Source organism: Eptatretus burgeri, chromosome 7 (assembly GCF_056783735.1).
Source record: "Eptatretus burgeri isolate ZD-2024b chromosome 7, Ebu_testis_v1, whole genome shotgun sequence".
Classification (NCBI taxonomy): Eukaryota; Metazoa; Chordata; class Myxini; order Myxiniformes; family Myxinidae; genus Eptatretus; species Eptatretus burgeri.
Genome location: NC_140967.1, coordinates 24,851,104 through 24,871,806, shown reverse-complemented (window position 1 = coordinate 24,871,806; position 20,703 = coordinate 24,851,104). Strand labels below are relative to the sequence as shown.

At 44.0% G+C, this 20,703-nt stretch overlaps 1 protein-coding gene across 2 annotated transcripts in view; it reads left to right on the top strand.

Annotated features, from left to right (window-relative positions):
- LOC147022834 (ryanodine receptor 2-like) overlaps positions 1–20,703 on the top strand; it is a 717,656-nt gene that overhangs the window by 87,322 nt on the left and 609,631 nt on the right. For both annotated transcript variants that reach the window (XM_085887705.1, XM_085887704.1), the window contains exons 9-11: positions 5,059–5,158; positions 10,032–10,125; positions 19,048–19,122. In XM_085887705.1, coding sequence (XP_085743831.1) covers positions 5,059–5,158; positions 10,032–10,125; positions 19,048–19,122 — 269 coding nt within the window. The remainder of the gene's footprint in view (positions 1–5,058; positions 5,159–10,031; positions 10,126–19,047; positions 19,123–20,703) is intronic.

The following is a 20,703-nucleotide window of genomic DNA, read 5'->3' as shown; positions in this document are numbered from 1 at the left end:
CTCCTTCACCTTTGGTGGTGGAGTAAACATAGTAATGCAAGCTATCTTTTATCATGATTTATTGGTTAGAAACAACATGTTGACTGAATTTTCGAATCGACAGACTTAGCTTATAGAGGAGTGAAGCACACATCTTCCACTCAAAATCAGAAACCACAATCAACGTTTACTAATATTTGTACTCGCAATACGACATGGAAGCTGAGATATTCAACACAAGACACATTTTAAAAATGCATTCTCACAAAGCAAAAACAGGCAATGTGAACTTCTCTGGGCCAGAAGGGTGAAATTACAGGAGATTGAAAGATAATGTTACATGTCAAAATAAGGGTGCAACGAAATAGGAAAACATAAGATGTACAGTGTGATTTCTTTATTCATGGGCCTATTAAAAATATCTATAATCTTGAAACAAATAACGCTCAGAGTCTGACAGTATATATGAAAATGGTCATTCCATTGTGGCTGTACAAAGGAACTTTTGTAAATAATTTGAAACACGTGATGCTCCCATGAGGAAAACAAGAATGACTGCACTGTGGTTACAACCTGCGATGCAAAAAAAAAATAAAATAAACCAATGTCACCCGCAGGGTGAACCGTATCTTTCCAAAAGGTGACCACGTGTGACTTCTTTAAGGTCACACTGAGGTGAACAGAGCTGCTATCCACCAGGAGCGACTCCTTGAGGAATATCTGCCGACGAGAGATTCCGATGAGAATCGTTCTACAGAGTAACCATGAAAAATATGCGTTTGCCTCATAACGTCACCAAATGACGTCATAATGTCTCAAGCTTGACATATCCAGAAAGCACTCATCGAGGTGTTCAATTTGAGGTACTACACGATGTGGTTCCTAAAACTTGAAAATTTGACCTTGGGGTAAAATATGTTTGACCTCAGGCGCTAACCATGAAGGTCAAGTCCAATCGCCACCAAAAACTAATCAGCTGAGCGCCAGACCATGAACTATATTCCCATGAAGTTTGAAGACGATCCGATCAAAATTACTCAAAAAATAAGGGTTTCGTCGACTCCCCTGATTTGCGACAAAGTGACCTTGACCTTTGACCTTGACCTTCAAAATTTTGTGCACTGAAAGGGACCTCTATAGGCCTCTGATATGCGAAGTTACAAAAATTTCCAATGATAACTGTGCTCTGCAGAATTTTTTATACGTGATTACAGACAAAAAAAAACAAAAAACATACAAGCTGACTAACATATCTTGCAAAAACTTCGTTTTGGCAAGATAACAATGACCGTTTAATGTTGAAAAAAATAATCTGTGATCATATTATCATATTATAAATATTTTTTAATGGTCTCATGAATAAACTCGAAGGGCACTCGGTGGAGTGCATTCCTCCGCCACACAATGTCAGGCCCAATACATTTTTGAAATATCTTGCTACAGTGGGACCCGCTTAATAGAATTGCGGTTAATAGAATCACCCGTATTATAGAATCAAAATCGTTGAGACCGATTCCTTTGTATCTAAATGTACGCAATTTTACCCGTTTATTAGAATCAAAAACCCGCTTAACAGAATCAGCTGCTGGCCATCCACTTCGACAGTTCAGCGCCTACTGGCCGCACAGTTCCAACTTTTGCCACCAGGCGGCTGACGTCACGCTAAAAATAACGCTATGCCACTACAGTGATTTCGGTAGTCATTGTACAGATAGGCAGACGGCTGACAGCTGCAGTCTAAGCACCAGGCGTGTCGTCATTTCCACGATGGACAGAAAACGAAAGCGGACGGATCGTTCAAACATTGATAAAGCACAAATCCTGAGAGACTATGACGCTTTGCCCAGAATGAGCCAACGAGAAGCTGCACACAAGTTGGAAATTAACCAGCCGATCCTATGCAAGATTCTGAAAGATCGAGAGGCCATTCTGAAAGGTCAAGTGGATTCGTCTTCTTCTCAGAAACGCAAGCGAAGCGGCAACGCACCCGATGTCGAATCAGCAATGGTCAAGTGGATTCAAACTTCTAGAGAAAAGGAAGCACCGCTTTCTGGACCTCTGATGCGGGAGAAAGCGGCTCAGTTCGCGGAAAAGTTCAACAACAAGAAGTTCAGTGCGACAAACGGCTGGATTGACCGGTTCAAGAAAAGACATGGAATCGTCCACAAGAAACTTCACGGAGAGGCAGCGGCGGCTGACGTAGGAGGGAAACAACAATGGCTGGACCACGTGTTTCCGGATCTCGTAGAAGGCTTCACGGCTGATGAGATCTGGAATGCTGACGAAACCGGGTTGTATTTTCGGGCCTTACCAGACGGAACGTTCCTCTTCAAGGGAGATCAGCACTGCGGTGGGAAAAAGCCAAAGGAAAGAATCACGGTGCTTTTTGCTGCTCGATGACTGGTGCTAAGCGTCCTCCTTTCGGTATTGGTAAAAGCAAGAATCCACGGTGTTTCAAAGGCCTCAAAACAATTCCAGTTCGCTACAGAGCCAATTCCTCCGCATGGATGACAGGTTTCCTCTTCACTGAATGGCTCGATGAGTGGAATCGCGAGCTTCGGCGTCATGACCAGAAAGCGTTGCTTCTCATCGACAACTGTCCGGCACATCCCCAATCACTTCAACTGTCGAACATTACTGTGGCATTTCTCCCGCCGAACACAACCTCTGTTCTTCAACCGTTAGATCAGGGAATTATCCATTCATTCAAAGCTCATTACCGCCGTGCCATGCTACGAAAAGTGCTCACTGAGATTGACAACGAGGATGGAGCAATGACAGCGAGTGACTTGGTGAAAAGATAACGATCCTCGACGCTATGCTGTTTACGGACGCAGCATGGAATGATGTGAAGACTACCGGCATAGTGAACTGCTGGCGCAAAGGAGGAATTTTCATCGGAGCGGCAAGCGAAGGCGAAAGGGTCGAGAGCAATGACGACGACGAGTTAGCCAACCCTCTTCAAATGGATCCCGACCAATGGCAGGACTTCGTCAACATGGACGCCACTCTCCAAACCACAGACGATGATGTCACAGACGAAGCCATCGTTTCGGCAGTCCAACGCGAAATGGGAATTGCTACTGACACAGACTATGACGCCGACACTAAAGTGGAGGAAGTGGAGGAAGAGGAGGAAGAGGAGATCTCTGTCCCGACCATCAAGGAAATGATGTCTGCAGCTAAGACGATCAGGCTTGGTTTGCTATCACATGGGTTCAGTGACATGACCTTCCTGCGCAAACTTGACAAGGAGGTCACCGCCATTGCCACAGACTCGTTAAAGCAGGCAACAATCGACAATTTTTTCATTACAGAGTAGGCTCATCGACAAACCTATGTTGTTTTGCTTTGAAAAGTACATATGTACTGTACGTGTAATTGTTTTATTTTCAGTAGTAAGTTACATTGTTTTGAGCAAGTGTGTCATATAAATCAAACTAAATGCTGAGTATTTGTCTCCGTATGTGTACTCAACATTTGATCCGCTGGATACTCCACAACTCTGGTGAACTCGGATATTAGAATCACCCGCTTATTAGAATCAAATTTGTCCGGCCCAAAGTGATTCTATTAAGCGGCTCCCACTGTATTCAGTACTATATCGTTTTTGGCCCAATCTCTCAATGGTGAAGAATCACTTAGGAAATTAAATAACTCTCGTATCCAGATCCGGATTCGGATCTTCACTGAAATCAAATCCATTTGGCCTTGTGACACACCCAACCTGTCCACCAAGTTTTGTTCGAATCCGTTCACAACTTTTTGAGATATTGTGCTATATACCATTTTTAACCCAATCTCTCAACGGTGACGAATCACTTAAAAATTCTCGTAGTCTGATTCAGATCTTCACCAAAGTCTAATCACTTCTTCCTTATCCCACACCCAAGCTGTCCACCAAGTTTCATCCGAATCAGTTCACAACTTTTTGAGATATTGTGCTCTATATTGTTTTTGGCCCGATCTCTCAATGGTGAAGAATCATTTGGAAAATTATCAGATCCGGATCCGGATCAGAATCTTCACCAAAATTGAATCATTTCTTCCTTGTCACACACCCAACCTGTCCACCAAATTTCATCCGAACCCGTCCACAACTTTTGGAGATATCGTGCTATATATCGTTTTGGCCCGATCTGTCAATGGTGAAGAATCACTTAAATATTCTGGTAGTTGGATCCGGATCCAGATCTTCACCAAAATCAAATGAGTTCGACCTTGTCACACACCGAACCTGTCAAACATCCTGTACACAAACAGACAGAAAGGGGTGAAAACATTAGTTCCTTCACCTTCAGTGGCGGAGGTAAAAATCACAATGTGCATCAGAACATGGTACGTATAAGGCCCACCAGTATGTATTAGGCACAGAGTTGCCGGGTAGCATCATTGGCTGAGGCCACTGCTGTGCCACTGATGTAATGCCATCTGCTGGTTCAAGAAATTTGGAATTTGTTCATGGTACCAGCTCACCTACTCTTTGCAAAGGACACTGTGGGATCTTTAATGTTCACCAACAAATACTGGCAGACAGGACACCCGCTTAATGTCAATCCATGGGACGGCACAAACATTGATGAATCACCCTGCCTGTGAAACACCAGGATAGCAGTTTATAGCTGGGCCAGGAGTCAAATCCGGGATAGTCAGCTTCGAGGAAAGTGTGCATACCTCGAGGCCATCCTGTCAGCTTGCTGAGGGGGTATAAAAAAGTGAGTCAACACCTGTATAGATATTGAAGCAATGCATCTTGTTGCATGTGGCATGTTCAAATGGTTTGATGCAGATATTAGTAGGATGGATGACATGTGATGGAGTTGCACATAGGGATGAAGAGAGTGCATATTGACATTTGTATACATGTCTTCATGTGTATTTGAGGCCACCTACATATGTATTACTTAAATGTGGATGGTGGGGGAAGAGGAATCAAGATTCTGCCATTCTGTGCATGATGATGACCCAAAAGATTTCTGACCTTATTTAGTTCTAAATTTCCATTGGCATATTTGCACAATGTGCCCCCTGAGTTGTAGTTGCTTGATTGATACATTCATGCTAATTTATTTTTTCCAGCACATATCGCACTCAAATGGGGTTCTGCACGTCGATGCCTCTTTCCAGCAAACTCTTTGGAATGTTTCACCAGTTTGCTCTGGGAGCAAAAAGGCTCAAGGTCAGTTTACCACCTTGATTCTTGATGTGTAGTTTGCTCTTTTACTGTTCCACATTCCCTTTTTGTTGTTTTTTGTGTACCTCGTCGAGGCTCGTATGAGAATTAACACACAACGCACAGCAAATGGGGCATGAGACAAGAGGGGCGAGAGTGGGAAGGACAAAACAGTGGGGAACAGAGACATTAGGAGATCTGTGGAAGGGAGAGGGATGCGGCGGGGAACACAGGGTATACAAGATGGACATTACAGGGACTTTCAGGAAGGAGAGCCGGGAATTTGAAGGAGGTGGGTTTGGGGTGGATTAATGGGGGTAGAAAAGATCGAGGATTTTGATGAGGGCCGAAAAGAGGTGGTGGTGAACAGCTGTTTTGAAGGCCTGGAGGGAAGAATGGGATTGAACAGAGTGAGGGAGTTTATTCCAAAGGCGGGAAAAAAGAGGAATGAAAGAGTGAAGGTGAGCGGTGATTCGTGATTTCGGTAGTTTTACCAGAAGGGGGTTGTTGGCGGACCTTGAGCGCCCTGCGGAAATGTGTGGGGACAAATCACAGACACACCGGGGGGGGGGGCGAGACCGGAGAGGAGACGACAGAAGACAGAAAGACCACCGACCTGCCTGCGGTGAGAGAAAGAGAGGCCCAAAGACAGCCTCATCGCGGGAGATGCCAATGATCTGAAATGCCTTGGTTTCCACAGTGTGAAGCCGAGAAAGGTGGGAGGCAGGAGCACCAGCCCAGAGGGGGGAGCAGTACTCCATCAGGCTGCGCATGAAAGCTTTGTATGTGGTCAGGAGCTCAGGTGGGCTGAGGAAGGACTTTGCATGACGGAGGATTCCCAGTCGGTGACTGGCTTTGCAGGTGAGGTTGGAAATGTGGCTTTCCCCGGAAAGGTCATGGCAGATAGTGAGACCCAGAAGCTTGAAAGAAAGGAATTATTCCAGAGGATTGTTGAGAAAGTGGATGGGGGGGGGGGTTGCCAAAGGTCCTTTTGGAGAGACGTAGTGAGAGTGTGAGATTTGTCCAGATTGAAAGACATGTCCTACGTGTTGGACCAGTTTTTTATGATTTTTAATGTAGCACCAAGTTTAATATGGCCTCATGTGTCCCACTATGACCTCATATGACCTATGACCTTTGTCCTAATATGACCAAGTTTAAGAACCCTCTTAGAGTTAAATTGCATAAGGTCAAGAAAAATGGTTGAAATTTTACAAAAACAATGTGTTTTTCCTCTTTATATCTATTTTTGTTTTGGACAAATTTGAGGCTCGTGGAGGCAAAAAATTAGAAGTTAAGAGACCATCTGTCATCCCTCAGACTGGAAAGCAGCAGCTTCTTCGCTCTCTGCAGATCTGGATAAAATCACAAACTGGTCCAACATGTGGAACATGTCTTTCAATCCTGACAAATCTCACACTCTCACTATGTCTCTCCGAAAGGACCGTTTGGAACCTCCCTTCCCCATCTACTTTCTCAACAATATTCTGGAAGAAGTCCTTTCATTCAAGCTCGTGGGTCTCGCTATCTGCCATGATCTTTCCTGGGAAAGCCACATTTCCAACCTGGCCTCCAAAGCCAGTTGCTGACTGGGAATCCTCCATCATGCAAAGTCCTTCCACGGCCCACCAAAGCTCCTGTCCACGTACAAAGCTTTCATCTGCAGCCTGATGGAGCACTGCTCTCTCCTCTGGGCTGGTGCTCCTACCTCACACCTTTCTTGGCTTCATGCTGTGGAAACCAAGGCATTTAGGATCATTGGTATCTCCCACAGTGAGGCTGAGTCTTTGGGGCTCTCACTCTCTCACCACAGGCAGGTCAGTTGTCTTTATGTCTTATACTGTCTCCTCTCTGGTCTCCCCTCCCCCCTCCCCCCCCACTCTGTCTGCGATATGTCCCTCACCTTATTTTCGCAGGGTGCTCAAGGTTCGCCCGCCAGCAACCCACCTCTGGTAAAACTACCAAAATCACGAATTGCTGCTCACCTTCACTGTTTCATTCCTCTTTCTTCCTGCTTTTGGAATAAAATCTCACACCCTCTTTAATCCCATTCTTAACTCCAGGCCTTCAAAACAGCTGTTCATCACCATCTCTTATCTTCCCCCATCTAAAACCACGATCTTTTCTACCCCCGTGAATCCACCCCAAACCCACCGCCTTCAAATTCCCTGTTTTCCTTCCTGAAAGTCCCTGTAGTGTCCATCTTCTATTCTGCATGTCTACCGCCCCATTCCTCTCCCATCCACAAATCAGCTAATGTCTCTGTTCCCCACTGTTTTGTCCTTCCCTCTTCCACCCCAATTGTCTCTTGCCCCCTTGTGCATTGTGTGTTAGCTTTCATACGAGCCTCGACAATGTATACAGCAACCCCCCCCCCCCCACAAAAAAAAACCAGGAAGACGGGTTGGCCTCAGGGAAACCCAATGTGATGAGTTTGATGAATACTCACCAAATTAGCACAAATTTTGAAACAAAACTGAACTATGAACACACAGTAAACATGGAGGCAACAAAATGTCAAAATGCGACAAACATCGACCATAAACTTGTCTTTGAGAATGTCAGCAGAGACGATGATATCACCACATCTCACAGCATTCTCAGTCCCAGAGTATAATTCAGACATCACAATGATCAGTTTTGGGGGAACCCACGAAGACAAAGAATTCTCCAGAGGGTATCCTGATTCACTGAGTCAAACGCTTTGCAGAGATCAACATAGGCTGCAAGCAGCCCCTGCCGAAACTCTCGTCTGCGTTCGGTGAGAACCCGAAGAGCAAGGATACGGTCAATCGTTGACCTCTTTGGTGTGACGCCTGACTGCTCTGAACATTGGTGCTCAAGCAGATGGTGGCGAACCTTTTCAAGAATTGTCCGAGCAAAGACCTTGCCCGGATCTGAGAGCAGCATCTCCACTCGGTCGTTGCAGTCCTGGCGATCACCTTCCCTTTCCAGAGAGGGACAACAAGGCCCCTCTTCCAGTCAGTTGGGATAATGCCTGTGTTCCTGGCAGAGCACAGAGCTGCATCCAATGACATGAGTACAGCATTTCTACCAATCTTGAGAAGTTCAGCATGGATGCCACAGATCCCAGGAGCTTGATTGACCCCATTTCAACCGGTTCACCACAGTACGTGTTTCCACAAACGAAGGTGGATCACCGTTGGAGCTATAGGGATATTAATACTGAGGGATGAGCTTGGAGGAATGCAATGTGCGAATTCCCCTGTAAGCAGGAGAAGAATCACTTGATCACAGGTGATGCTCTACCCCCTCACAGATTTCTCGCACATAAGCCTCCTTGTCCACCCTCAGTGCACGGACAGTTTTATCCCTCAACTCCCTGAAGAGCTCAGCTCTGCCATTAAGCCTGGCCTTGTGACTGGTCAATAGTATCCAATGTCCCTTGTGAGACAAAATTCTTCTTCGCCCTTTGGTGAGTTCCAAGACATCCACCGGCAACATCAAGGATGGTGATATTGAAGGCACACCACAACTCTTCAGGATTCCCCAAAGCACCTAGACCCCCCAAATCTCTACTCGGCCTGTTTGCAAACTCCTCAGCTAATGTCTCATCCTTGAGCTTGCCTACATCCAACCTAGACTGGTATGGTACCATTATCCTGGATTTAAGGTGCAACATAAGAGTTGCAACCACAAGCCTGTGCCGGTATTGAGATACTGAGCACTTCGGTCGACCCTGCAGTTCTGAATTATCTTCTAGCGACCATCAACAAGGACATGGTCAATCTCCTTTGCCACACGACCAGCATTGGAATACCAAGTCCAGTGATGAGCCTGTGGGTGCTGAAACCATGAACCAGCCACCCTAAGTACATGACTTCCTGTAAAGGCAAGGAACTTAGTGCTATTCTGCTTCACAGTTTCAGACCCATGGGGTCTCATAACCATACATGTCTCATAACCATCCCTATCAATTCCAGTTGATGCATTGAAATCCCCTAAGACTAGAAGAGTATCTCGCCTAGGACACTGATCAACCACAGACTCGAGTGTGGCATAGATTGCATCCTTCATGGTGAGATCACTTGCTTCAGTCAGAGTATTTACAGAGACCAGGGAAACGACCCCCAAGGAGTGACGAATCCTTCATCTCATAATACACTCATTGACTGGTTTTACCTCAGTTATGATTGGAGCCAGCTTCTTGGACACAGCTACAGCAGCTACTTGGGCATGGTGACCATCAGAGTGACCAGACCAATAGTTGGTGTAACCAGCCGCCATGATCTCACCATTCTCCGGTTTCCGAACCTCAGAGAGTGCTGCAATACAGATGTTGAAAGGCTTGGGCTTAGTTGATAACAGAGACAGCTGATTATCCTCTCTTACGAATAGGACATTCCAGGCATCCACCCGAAGGGACCACCTCAGGTTAACCCAAGGAGACCGCCATCTTGTGGACGACACCTCAGCAACACCCTACCATGCACGACCGCAATCTGACCCGGGAAGGTTACCCCGTGGTTTTCCTCCTATCATCAAAGAGTCGGGGTCCCAAAGGCTTTTCCCCAATCCTGTCATCCTTTGAGCTGCCCTGTGGAGGGCAGTTGCACAACCGGTACTCCCACGGAGTAGGTTTTCAGATTTCTTTGCATTTTGTGTTTTGCGAAGTGAACGGTTTTACGGTGGCTGGAGTGTAAATCCTGCTGCCAACCTCCTCAAAAAGAAAGTAACCCAATTGTTCTGATAAAAAAAAGTCAGAGCTGCTACTAAAACAACTGAAAAGGAATAGGTATCTCTGTTGTTTCTCACTTTTGAGGCCAAGTTTATGTGGTTAAGGAATGCCTTACCGAAGGTGATTCAAGTTGAAGCGATGGGTGAGAGGCAGGTGGCTGATTCCGTTTTTTATTTGCAGGATTCTTGATTGGAGGAAATGTAATGCGACTCTTTCATGGACACGATGAATGCCTTACCATTCCATCTCCTGCTGAGGGAGAGGAAAAAAGACGGTGAGTGCTCTTTGCTGCTTTTATCGCAACATTAATTCTTTCCCATTAAGTTTAAACACTCATTTTCGGTCTTCATTGAAAGGTTGGAGAAGGATTTAATTATTTCATTATTCACTTGTAAAAGCTATGCTACATGGCCATCCTTTCTCACACCAATTGCTCACACACCCTGTATTGCTTTATTAGATACATTCAATCATCACTGAATAATCCTGAATCATTATGATTTCATTCAGACTGAAAAGTATGGATTTACTGAAAGGAAGAATGACATGTATTTTTAGTTTTTTTAATTTCACTTAAGGCACCTTTTAGATTCAGAAAAGTAAGTTGCGTTGCTTGATCATATTTGACGCAAATTGCTGAATGAAGCTTTCACGGGACTTTTGAAACCTCCGGTCTGGCACAAAATGACTAACCATGTAACTAACATTTCAGTTGATGATCGCTATAGAACTGTGTTGCTGCATAAAGAAGGACAAACATACTGAGTGAATTATTGCTCACATAACTCGATTTTCAAAGTGTGCTATCCGATGCACAATCAACAAGTACAGAGAAAATATTTGAACATAATCATGCTAAAATACGCACTTTGGTGTCTGCCTATCTGTCTAACCGTGATACATTTGGTCATTACCTATCTGATCTCAACCAAACTTGACAGTAGGACTATTAAAGGTAAAACGATGGAGGTTGCAGTGACTTCATTTCCACCCCCCCCCTCCCCAAGGGGGGTTTCCACTTTGGTTGAAATCTGTGGTAACGTGTATAGATAGCTTGTTGTGGCATTTTTCCAAGGCCGCTTCTCATAACAAAAAGTAATAACAACACTAATGATAATTATAGCATAATATTAATAATGTCACAAAACAATATTAATACCAATAATATCTCCCCCCTCCGCAAGGGTTTTTCCTCCTTTGGCAAACGCCATGTTCACGTGTATCAGTAGCTTATCATGGCATTTTGTGGTGTACTCCTACCAGAAGTAAAAAATAGTACAAACCACAAACACGTATGAATACCTTTTTAAAACAGTCACTACTGCTATTTTAACACTAAACCGAAAGGAAGGAAACCTGACATTGTTGAGACATTATTTGCTTATCACATCTCCAACAGACTAACAGACATGAGTCTCGTTCTTCTGTAAGCGATATAGCCCAGGCAGTATAATAACATGTCCCTTCCTGCCACTCCTGTAAGGGAGCGGCTGTACTAGTATCATGAAAGACTAGAAAGAGGATGAGCATTGAATTGACAAAAGAACTGGTGGAAGGCTCAGGTGTTGTCCATCAATCAACAGAACGAAGAACACTTTTGAAATTAAAAACTTAAACGATGTGTTTCAGAAAGAAAAGCTCTATTAAGAAAGGGGACCAGACTAAAAGGATATAAATATGCACAATAATACAGAAATTGGACGATGCAACAATGGCAAAGGTGCTAGGGACAGATGAGTCAAAGTTTCATTTATTTGAATCTCATCAAAGACCATATACGAGAAGATGAAAAACAGAAACTTATAAAGAACCTTGCTTGAAGCCAACAATTAAGCATGGAGGAGGTTCAATTCAAGTTTGTGGGTGCATATGCATATTAGGGTGTACCACTTTTGCAAAAGTAGTTGCTGGAATGAAGCACTATGTGCCTATCGATTCCACTAATGAAGTTAGGTGATCGACCAAAGTTTGAAAATTTTCCCGCCTTTTTTGACCGCAGGTCGCCATTTTGAAATTTCAGGAAAAATCCATATTTTTGGAAATAATATTGATTTTTGAATATTAAAAAATATATATTTCTCTGTGTTTAGATGGCTGAATGCACTTCAGTAGGCACCAGTATGATAGTAAGTACCCATAAATATTATTCACAACTTGTCCCAACATTTTGAGAAGGGGTTGCCATTTTGGAATTTCACTGAAAATCCCATATTTTGACATTTATTGCACGGCACATTGTTAGGCATTTACAGAATATCAGTTGCAGCATTTTCATAACGACATTATAAATGACAAATGAGAGCATGATCAATTAATTATGAGAACAACCAAATACGTTTTAAGCGACATGGTTTTCATATATGACAACATAACAATCTAGCAAACAAGCAACCACACATATCTGATAGAGAACATAGTGTTTGTTTTGTATAGTCTGGGTAAAGCTTCCTGTGCTCTTCCACGCACTGTAGCAATGCTTGACGTTGTTTCTCATCATTGCACATCTTGTATATTATTTCCGAGTTTGTGGTTTCGTGTAGTGCTATCTTCGACTTTGTTCTGCGCTCGAGTAACGTGATATTCGGCTTACATAATCCCAAAGACCATATGAGGTGCATGGTACAAAAAAGTATGTAAAATGGTTCTGAAACAGTGAAATCGTATTCCACTTACTGCATTAAAGTAAAATTACTACTGATACTCTGCATCAGTTCCTTTCTCAAACACACCCACCCCAACATGTCGCGCAGAGCGCGGGTTATGCTAGTATGAATAAAGTCAGACACTGGCTTAATTCCTCTTTCAGCAAGATCATTTACGACCCGCAAAGAATTAGCACTTTCGCAAAATTTCCTGTAACAAGCGAACTTGTCCCACATAGCCACAGGTGTCTGCAGCCACTCCTGATCATCGTCTATTCCTAGGAGGTCAAACATCAGCCAGGATTCTTGGCTAATGAAAGACCTTAGCGTTGGCATATCATCAGTTGAATTAAATTCCAAGTGGGGAAGTTGTGGCTTGCCAGAGTTGAACTTCTCAGGCTATTCTGTATCAAATAACACTTGTCCCATCAACTCTCTCTCTGTGTTCGGGACACCGTTATCAGCTAGGGACAACACAACTAACTGAGGTGTTAAGTACCAAGTATGGCAATTGCACGACAAGATACAAGCATCTGCTACACCACTGTCGTAATGTTTGTACATGAACAATTCAAAAATGGCAACCCCTTCTCAAAATGTTGGGACAAGTTCTGAATAATATTTACGGGTACTTACTATCATACTGGTGCCTACTGAAGTGCATTCGGCCATCTAAACACAGAGAAATATATTTTTAAAAATATTCAAAAATCAATATTATTTCCAAAAATATGGATTTTTCCTGAAATTTCAAAATGACGGCCCGCGGTCAAAAAAGGCGGGAAAATTTTCAAACTTTGGTCGATCATCTAACTTCACTAGTGGAATCGATAGGCACATAGTGCTTCATTCCAGCAACTACTTTTGCAAAAGTGGTACACCCTAGTGCATATCCTCAAGTGGTGTTGGAAAATTGCTGAAAATTGATGGTATGTTGACTGCAGCAAGGTACAAACAAATTTTAATCCACAATGCTGTCCCCTGTGGTACAAGACTTACTGGGCCAAACTTCATCTTCCAGCAAGATAATTATCCAAAACACTCAGCTGGAATAATTAAAACGTGTTTCCAAAATGTGCAGAACGGACCCCTCAAAGCAAATATATCAATATAAGTGAAGTTATGTTGGACTATTTGAACAAAGAAAAAGTTAATAAGAATTCCTGCAACTTAGATGATCTTTGCAAGGTCTTGGAAGAAGCATGGACCACCATTTCACAAGTTTATTGCAAAAATATTTGAAAGTGGCCTGAGAAGAATTTCAATGTTTTTGAAAGAAAAGAACGGACAAAGTCGCTATTAGTTTACATCAAGGTATTGTTACGAATTCTGGCCCGCCTGGCGTGCGATCGGCCGCGTACCTCTAATGGCAGCCGCGTCGCCCACCGGACCGACAATTCAGTTGTGACCCGCCAGGAGCCAGTCACGGGTGGGGGTTTAACCTCACCACAACCCAGTCCGCATTCTACTCGCGCGAAATAGGGTGAATCGCCGAATGTCGATATACATAAATACCCGCGCGGGTAACCTACCGAGGGGTTTCATCACGCCGCAGGTCGGCTTAGGACACGAACCGCTTAAGCGGTTCGTTCCGTGCTCCAGGGATAACCGAGCGGTGTTATCGCCGACCTCGACGGTTCAGATTATTTATCGGGTGTTTAAAACCCACTACCAATCATTCCACGATTCAAGATAGCACTTTCAAAAGAGGGGAAGGACGCAACGAACGGGAAATATTTCACAAGCACATTTATTACGCATATAACACAAACAAGCAAGGGCAGTCATGCAATATGTACAGCAAGAAATGAAAGACGTTGCGACCGACTATCGCATTAAATGTTCAGGCACTTAAACAGGTTTACTTCACGGACTGGTGCCACAAACACACATACAAAAGCCCAAAGAAAAGAAAACCTCCCTTCTGCGGCCGGTGAACCCTCTCCGGCACTCTCCTCGTCCGCACGCGCAGGTCCACCACAGACCGCCTGCGGCGCCTCCCGTCCGCGTCTCCGAGGCGTCGCCCGGACTCGCCAACGGCCCGCGCCTTCACCGACAGGTCGCTCAACACCACGACGAGAGGGAGGGAGAGAGACCTCGACGACAAAGAAAGAGAGATCCAGCATGACCCCGACAGAGAGGATGACGTCGACGACCCAGACAAAAAAGGACTTGACCTCGACCACCAAGAGAGAGCGAGCCCCGCGTGCGGTCCGCTCTGTATAGCGTGGTGCTCCGACCTTCGCTCCTCCCCGTTTTCGGCTCCGCCTCCCTTCGAGAAAGTTCCCGAAAAGGGGCGTTCCCTCACCCCGACCGCCTCACGCCGTGCATCCACCAATCGGCGGCGAGCTGCCCTCCCCCTTCCCTTCACACCAAGCGCGGGGAAAATAGGCGGGAAAAAAACCCCACAGGCCTCACAAGAGCTTCTGTTCTGCCAATCCTTCTCGGACGGTTTCCGACGCGGAAACCATCTTACCGTGGTCCGCGGAGGATGGCGTTCGTAAGCGGGCGTAGTGGCGAAGATGGTGGTGATTGTTGTGGGGGTGGTGTGAGCGTGGTGGGCGTTGTGGCATAGTTGGTGGCGGTTGTTGTTTGCGTGGAGGTTTGTTGCAATGGCGGCTCAAAATAACGATAGATAAAGAAAAACGGCTATCTCAAAGGGTCGCAGCCCGGTGAACACGAAGAAATCCCTTTAAACAACGCTGGGGACCTATCTGCACATAAACTTAGCATCATAACTGATCTAAGGACCCTTTATGGTGTATTGCGAATTTCCACAGCCGTAACAGTATATTGTAGATAAATTTGGATATTTGAATTAGCTTTTCTTTTTCATCAAGGTATATTTGCATTGAACACAAAGTTTTATTTTCTTTTTGCATTAGAGTAGAAAATGCAAAGTAATTCAATGTACACATGGAAAAATGTTAAGCAGCATGTTTCTGATTCCTCTCTGTTTCTTCCTGGTTATTCTCTTTTCCACTTTTACAGGCTCTTCCCTCCCTTTGTAGATGGTATTGCGATGTATTTCAAGAACTCTTGCTCATTGTCCATTGTCCACACGAAGCTCTCCAAATCCTTTGGAATACCTCTGGCTGCGTATACCTCTCTGCAACCACGTCATGTTTGTCTGATATATATACTATCCACCCAGTTATGAGGGCTCTGTATACACCTCTATTTCCTCTAATGTAGATCAACTCATGATCATCCATCTAAACTCTGTTTCTCATCTGCGATTATTTAAACTGTCACCATGCCGTCTGGCTGGTGTTCGTTCTGGAACATCGAGGCATGACATTACAGCCAAGGCCTTCTGCGACTCTGTGGGTCTGACACAATCTGTACACTTCCCAACCCAGATTTCTGCAACTTGTACTTCCTCTCTCCTGTTTGTCCCTCTTGGCTCTTTTTACCCCTTTCTTGTCAAAGCCTATATCTACCTGGCTATTGTAAGGGAGCAACCTCAACAATGCAGAATGTGGCTGTTTGCACAAGCTAACAAGCAGGGATTGTAATCTGTCTTCTCATTAGGATTTTTTTTTTGTATACCTTTTCGAGGCTCGTATTAGAGCTAACACACAACGCAAGCAAGGAGGGCATGCGATAAGAGGGGCAGGAGTGGGAAGGCCAAAACAGTGGGGAACAGAGACATTTGAAGATCTGTGGAAGGGAGAGGGATGTGGCGGAAAACATGGGGAATACAAGATGGACATTACAGGGACTTTCAGGAAGGAAAGCAGGGAATTTGAAGGAGGTGGGCTTGGGTGGATTGGGATACCATCTCCACAGCACCTGATATTGATTCTGCCTGGGAATACATTCACAAAAGAGTACTTTCTCTCATGCACTGGTTTATCACATCCCACCTGCGGCTGTTCTATTCCTCGTTGAGGGTTTGGCACACTGAATCCTGTGCAGGGGCAACAACAGTTCCTATCAATTGCAGACCAGTTCACTTATTTGCAATTACAAGCAAAGTCATGGAATCTGTCATTGTTGCTGATGTCAGGTCTTTCCTGTTTTTAAACAGCCTGATCTCTGAACATCAGTTTGGATTCCATCCCAGTCACCCAACTCGAGTCAGGAACAGCTTCCACTCATCTGTCAGGAACAGCTGGAGGCCCTAAATCTCAACCAACAGGTCAGGACAGTCTTCTTGGACATAAGTTTCAGTGCCTTGTATCTATCGGCAAAAGGCGCCACATAAATACAATTATTTGACACAGTCTGCTATCCTGCTTTGCCTGCCAAGCTTTCTTCCTGTGGCATTCAAGGCTGCCTTCATTCCTGGCTTTCTGACTTTCTCCACTCATACAGTAAATGGGTTTCTCTCAATAGTTATCTCTCCTCCTCTCTTCCAGTGGATGATGTAGTTCCCCAAGGCTCTGCCCCCTCACATTTCTGCAGGGCACATTGGTTCTTCCAGTAACCCCTTCTGGTAAGACTCCCAAAATCCAGAATCACTGCTCACCTCAACTCATTCGTTCTTGGTGTTTCCTTGTCTGTGAAACCAACTTCCTCAGTCTCTTCAATCTCATTCTGCCCCCCAGGGCATCAAGGCAGTTTCTCATTACCATCTCAGGTCACCCCACACCCCAATGATGATCTTTTCTACAAATATTAACCATCCCGAAGCCCACCCTCTTTTCAGGTATCCATTTTTCCTTCCACTTCTGTAATTGAGAGTTTGTTTCTGTGTCCATCTTATTCATCCCTGTGTCCTCACACAGCCTCATTGTTTGCCACATCTCTTATTTCTCCAAGTCTCCTTCTATTTTGTCCTTCAACCCTGTGGTCAGTGCCCTCCCCCCATCTCTTTCTACTGTTCTTTTTGTTTTGTTACATCCTGATCTGTTCTGTGTTCTAGATCCTCCACGAGCCTCGAAACCTTATACAAAACTGGGCAATGTGGTGGGCCCAGTCTTGTTCAGTAAGACAGTTCCGTGTTCATTATTCCCTTGCTGGTGCCTAATTGTTAACTGCTGCTCTACTAAATTCAACCTTGCTCTTCCATGAGCCTCTTGTATGTGTTTTTGTATCCCGAGTCAAGGCTTGTGAAAGAGCGAGAACACTGAATGGATCAGGACGCAACAGAACAAAAGGAACAGCAGAAAGAGAAGAGGTAAATGCCAACAGTAAGGCCGAGGGACAAAATAGACTAAGACAGACAACGAGGGATGCGCGTAAGGGTGATGGATATGAGAGAATGCAGAGGCTGGATAGGATGGGTACAAAAGCAAATTCTCAGGAATGAAAAACTGAAAATTGGGGTGTGGTTGGTGGCTTAATGGGAGGAGAAAATATCGTGATTTTGGATTGGGGATGGTCTAAGATGGTGGTGAACAGCTGTCTTGGAGGGAAGAATGAGATTGAAGAGAATGTGGAAATTGATTCCACAGGCAAGAAAAAAAGAGGAACAAATGAGTGGAAGTAAACAGTGATTCTGTGCAAGAGCAACAGAGGGTGGAAGACGAGAGAGGAGGTGGAAGAAGACAGAGACCACTGACCTGTCAGTGATGGCAAAGTAACAGGCCCATAGACTCAGCTTCCTTGTGAGAGATTCCAATGATCTTGAAGGCCTTGGTTTCCATGGTGTCAAGCTGAACAAGGTGTGAGGGGTGCCAGCTCAGTGGTGAAAGCAGTATTCCATTAAGCTGTGGATGAAGGCCTTGTCGGTGGATAAGAGTTCAGATGTGCAAGGAAGGACTTTGCATGACGGAGGATGCTCAGTCGGTGATTGGCTTTGGGAGCCAACTTTAAAATGTGGTTTGCCCAAGAAAGATCATGGCTGAGAGTTAGACCCAAGAGTTTGAGCAACAGAACTTTTTTGACGGTTGTTAAGAAAGTAGATGGGAGGTTTTTTCCAGATGATTCTTTCATAGAGAGATTGTGAGAGTTTGAGATTTGTCAGGATTGAAAGACATATTCCAAGTATTTGGCCAGCTTGTGTCAAGGCTTAAAGAGAGAAAAGAGACTGTTGTTGAGATAAAAGAAAAAAAAGGAAGAAATAAACACTATTTTGGGGTCAGAAAATGATTGCGATTTTTTTTTATTATATACAAGAACCAACAAATTTGCGAGACTCTTCAGAAGACAATTGTTAACAGAGTGAAGTTTGTGATTTGGATAAAATGTTATCCACCTTGGCAATGCTGTCTTCAGCAATGATAGATGTTATACTTATGCAGACTTATATCAAAAGCTGATCAGCCATTGACAGACATGTTTCAGTTCGACAGAGCAAATCCATATCTGTTTCTGAAATTTTCTCTTGAAGGTTGGGAGACATGCTAGAGGTAAGTGAATGTGTCGATAATGACCACTCTGATGTTAAAGAAGTCTTTATCAGTGGTTTAAAAATTACACTGTTTAGAAGAACCATAGCATGATTGGAACAATTATTCACAGCTTTTTGTTCGGCCATAAACTTCCTGAAAAAGCCTTACCAGAAACTCAGAAAGGCCAAAAGGTAAAGTGACTTTTGGTAATAGGGTGGTGTACATTACCCATCATGTTTACACAGTTAATAACTCAACATGCTTGTGCTTCAGGTCGGTGCATTATGAGGGTGGATCAGTGTGTAGACATGCGCGGTCCCTCTGGAGACTCGAGACCCTCCGAGTTAGGTAAGTATTGACATTGATTCACTGTCTTTCTGTTCTATTTTCTTCCTACATTGCATTTCCTTGGACATCTCATGAAAAAAATGACTGATAAGAAATGGAAAGCCTACCTTGAGAAGCTCTTTATTGAATAAAAAAACGATTGGGAGAATGACCTGGAATGTAATAAAGTTGAAGGACCAAAAGAAGATATACAGTACCTGTAGAAAGTCTACACCCCCTTTCAAAATCTCCACCATTTGTTGCCTTATAACCTGGAATTAGATTGCATTAAATCAGATTTTTTTCACATTTATTTTCACATCATAACCCACAACTTGCTAATGAAAAACAAATTCTACAAATTTCAGAAGTTTAATTAAAAATACAAAACTTGAGAGTATTTTGGTTGGATACGTGTCCACCCCCCTTGTAATATCAATTGTAAATTGGCTCAGATGTAATTAATCACCTTGAAAATAATCCCTTATTTTTTTTATTCTTATTTCTTTTATTCCCTTATCCTTTCCCCTGTACTATGATTTTACTCACCAACCCGACTCGATACCTCTTTGAAATTGGATATGTGCCCATAGCTGGGGATAATTTATTTTATGATTTGATAAGTAATTGTTTTGTGTTTGTCTCTCATTGAGGCTTCGATAAGGATTTGTCCCTCATATCATTTAGCAATTTATTAAAGCATACTCCCATTCTGTATAAGTTTCCAGTGTTATCATTTATATTAAGTTGTTAAATGAGCAAGAGGCTGCCATCGTATTTGCCATACGAGCAATAAGACCCGACAGGCAGCGACCACTGTTAAATGGGAGAGGAAAATTTAGTGACATAAGCATCTCCACTCCACCATCACCAGACGGACAAGAGGCGCAGTCAGGACCTATAGAAGAGACATTGAGACACAGCACAAAAATGCAGAAGAGGATAAAAAGAAGACTCAGGGAATCCAAACTGGTGGACAGAGGGGAATGGCCACCAAGAATAGGAAAGAGAATCTCTCTACCTATCGAGTGCAGCCTGTGGCTGCTGGTTGCATCATTGGTTGGGACACGGCTATGCCGCTGATGCAGTGTCCCCCTTACCAGTACACTGGTGCTCATTTTGCTGACCTCAGAAGGATGACAGGCTGAGTCAACCTCCTGGTGTGTATTAATTCAAGCGGCCAACGGGGCTTGAACTCAGGACCCTCGGATCCCAAGCCACCACCCGAACCACAAAGCCAACACCAGGCTTAGGAAATATAATGTATTGACATGTGAGATACCTACAAATAAATGGCAGTGGGGCTTCATCTTAAATGATTCCTGGTAAAATCAAGAATGACTAGATTTTTTTTTATACATGAATATTCATCCGATATGATAATGACTGAATATAGATCCACAATCGATTACAGCATCTTGGGAAGTCGCCTCTAATCATATCAAGGCTATAATTAGGGCAATTATTGTGCCATTCCAGTATCAGGTACACTTGCAAACAGTCAGACAGTATAACTACATACAAGATGTGAATCTGGTTTTGTCGAATTGCAAGATTATTGAGATGAACCAACACAAACAACAACTTTTCAGATGATGCAAC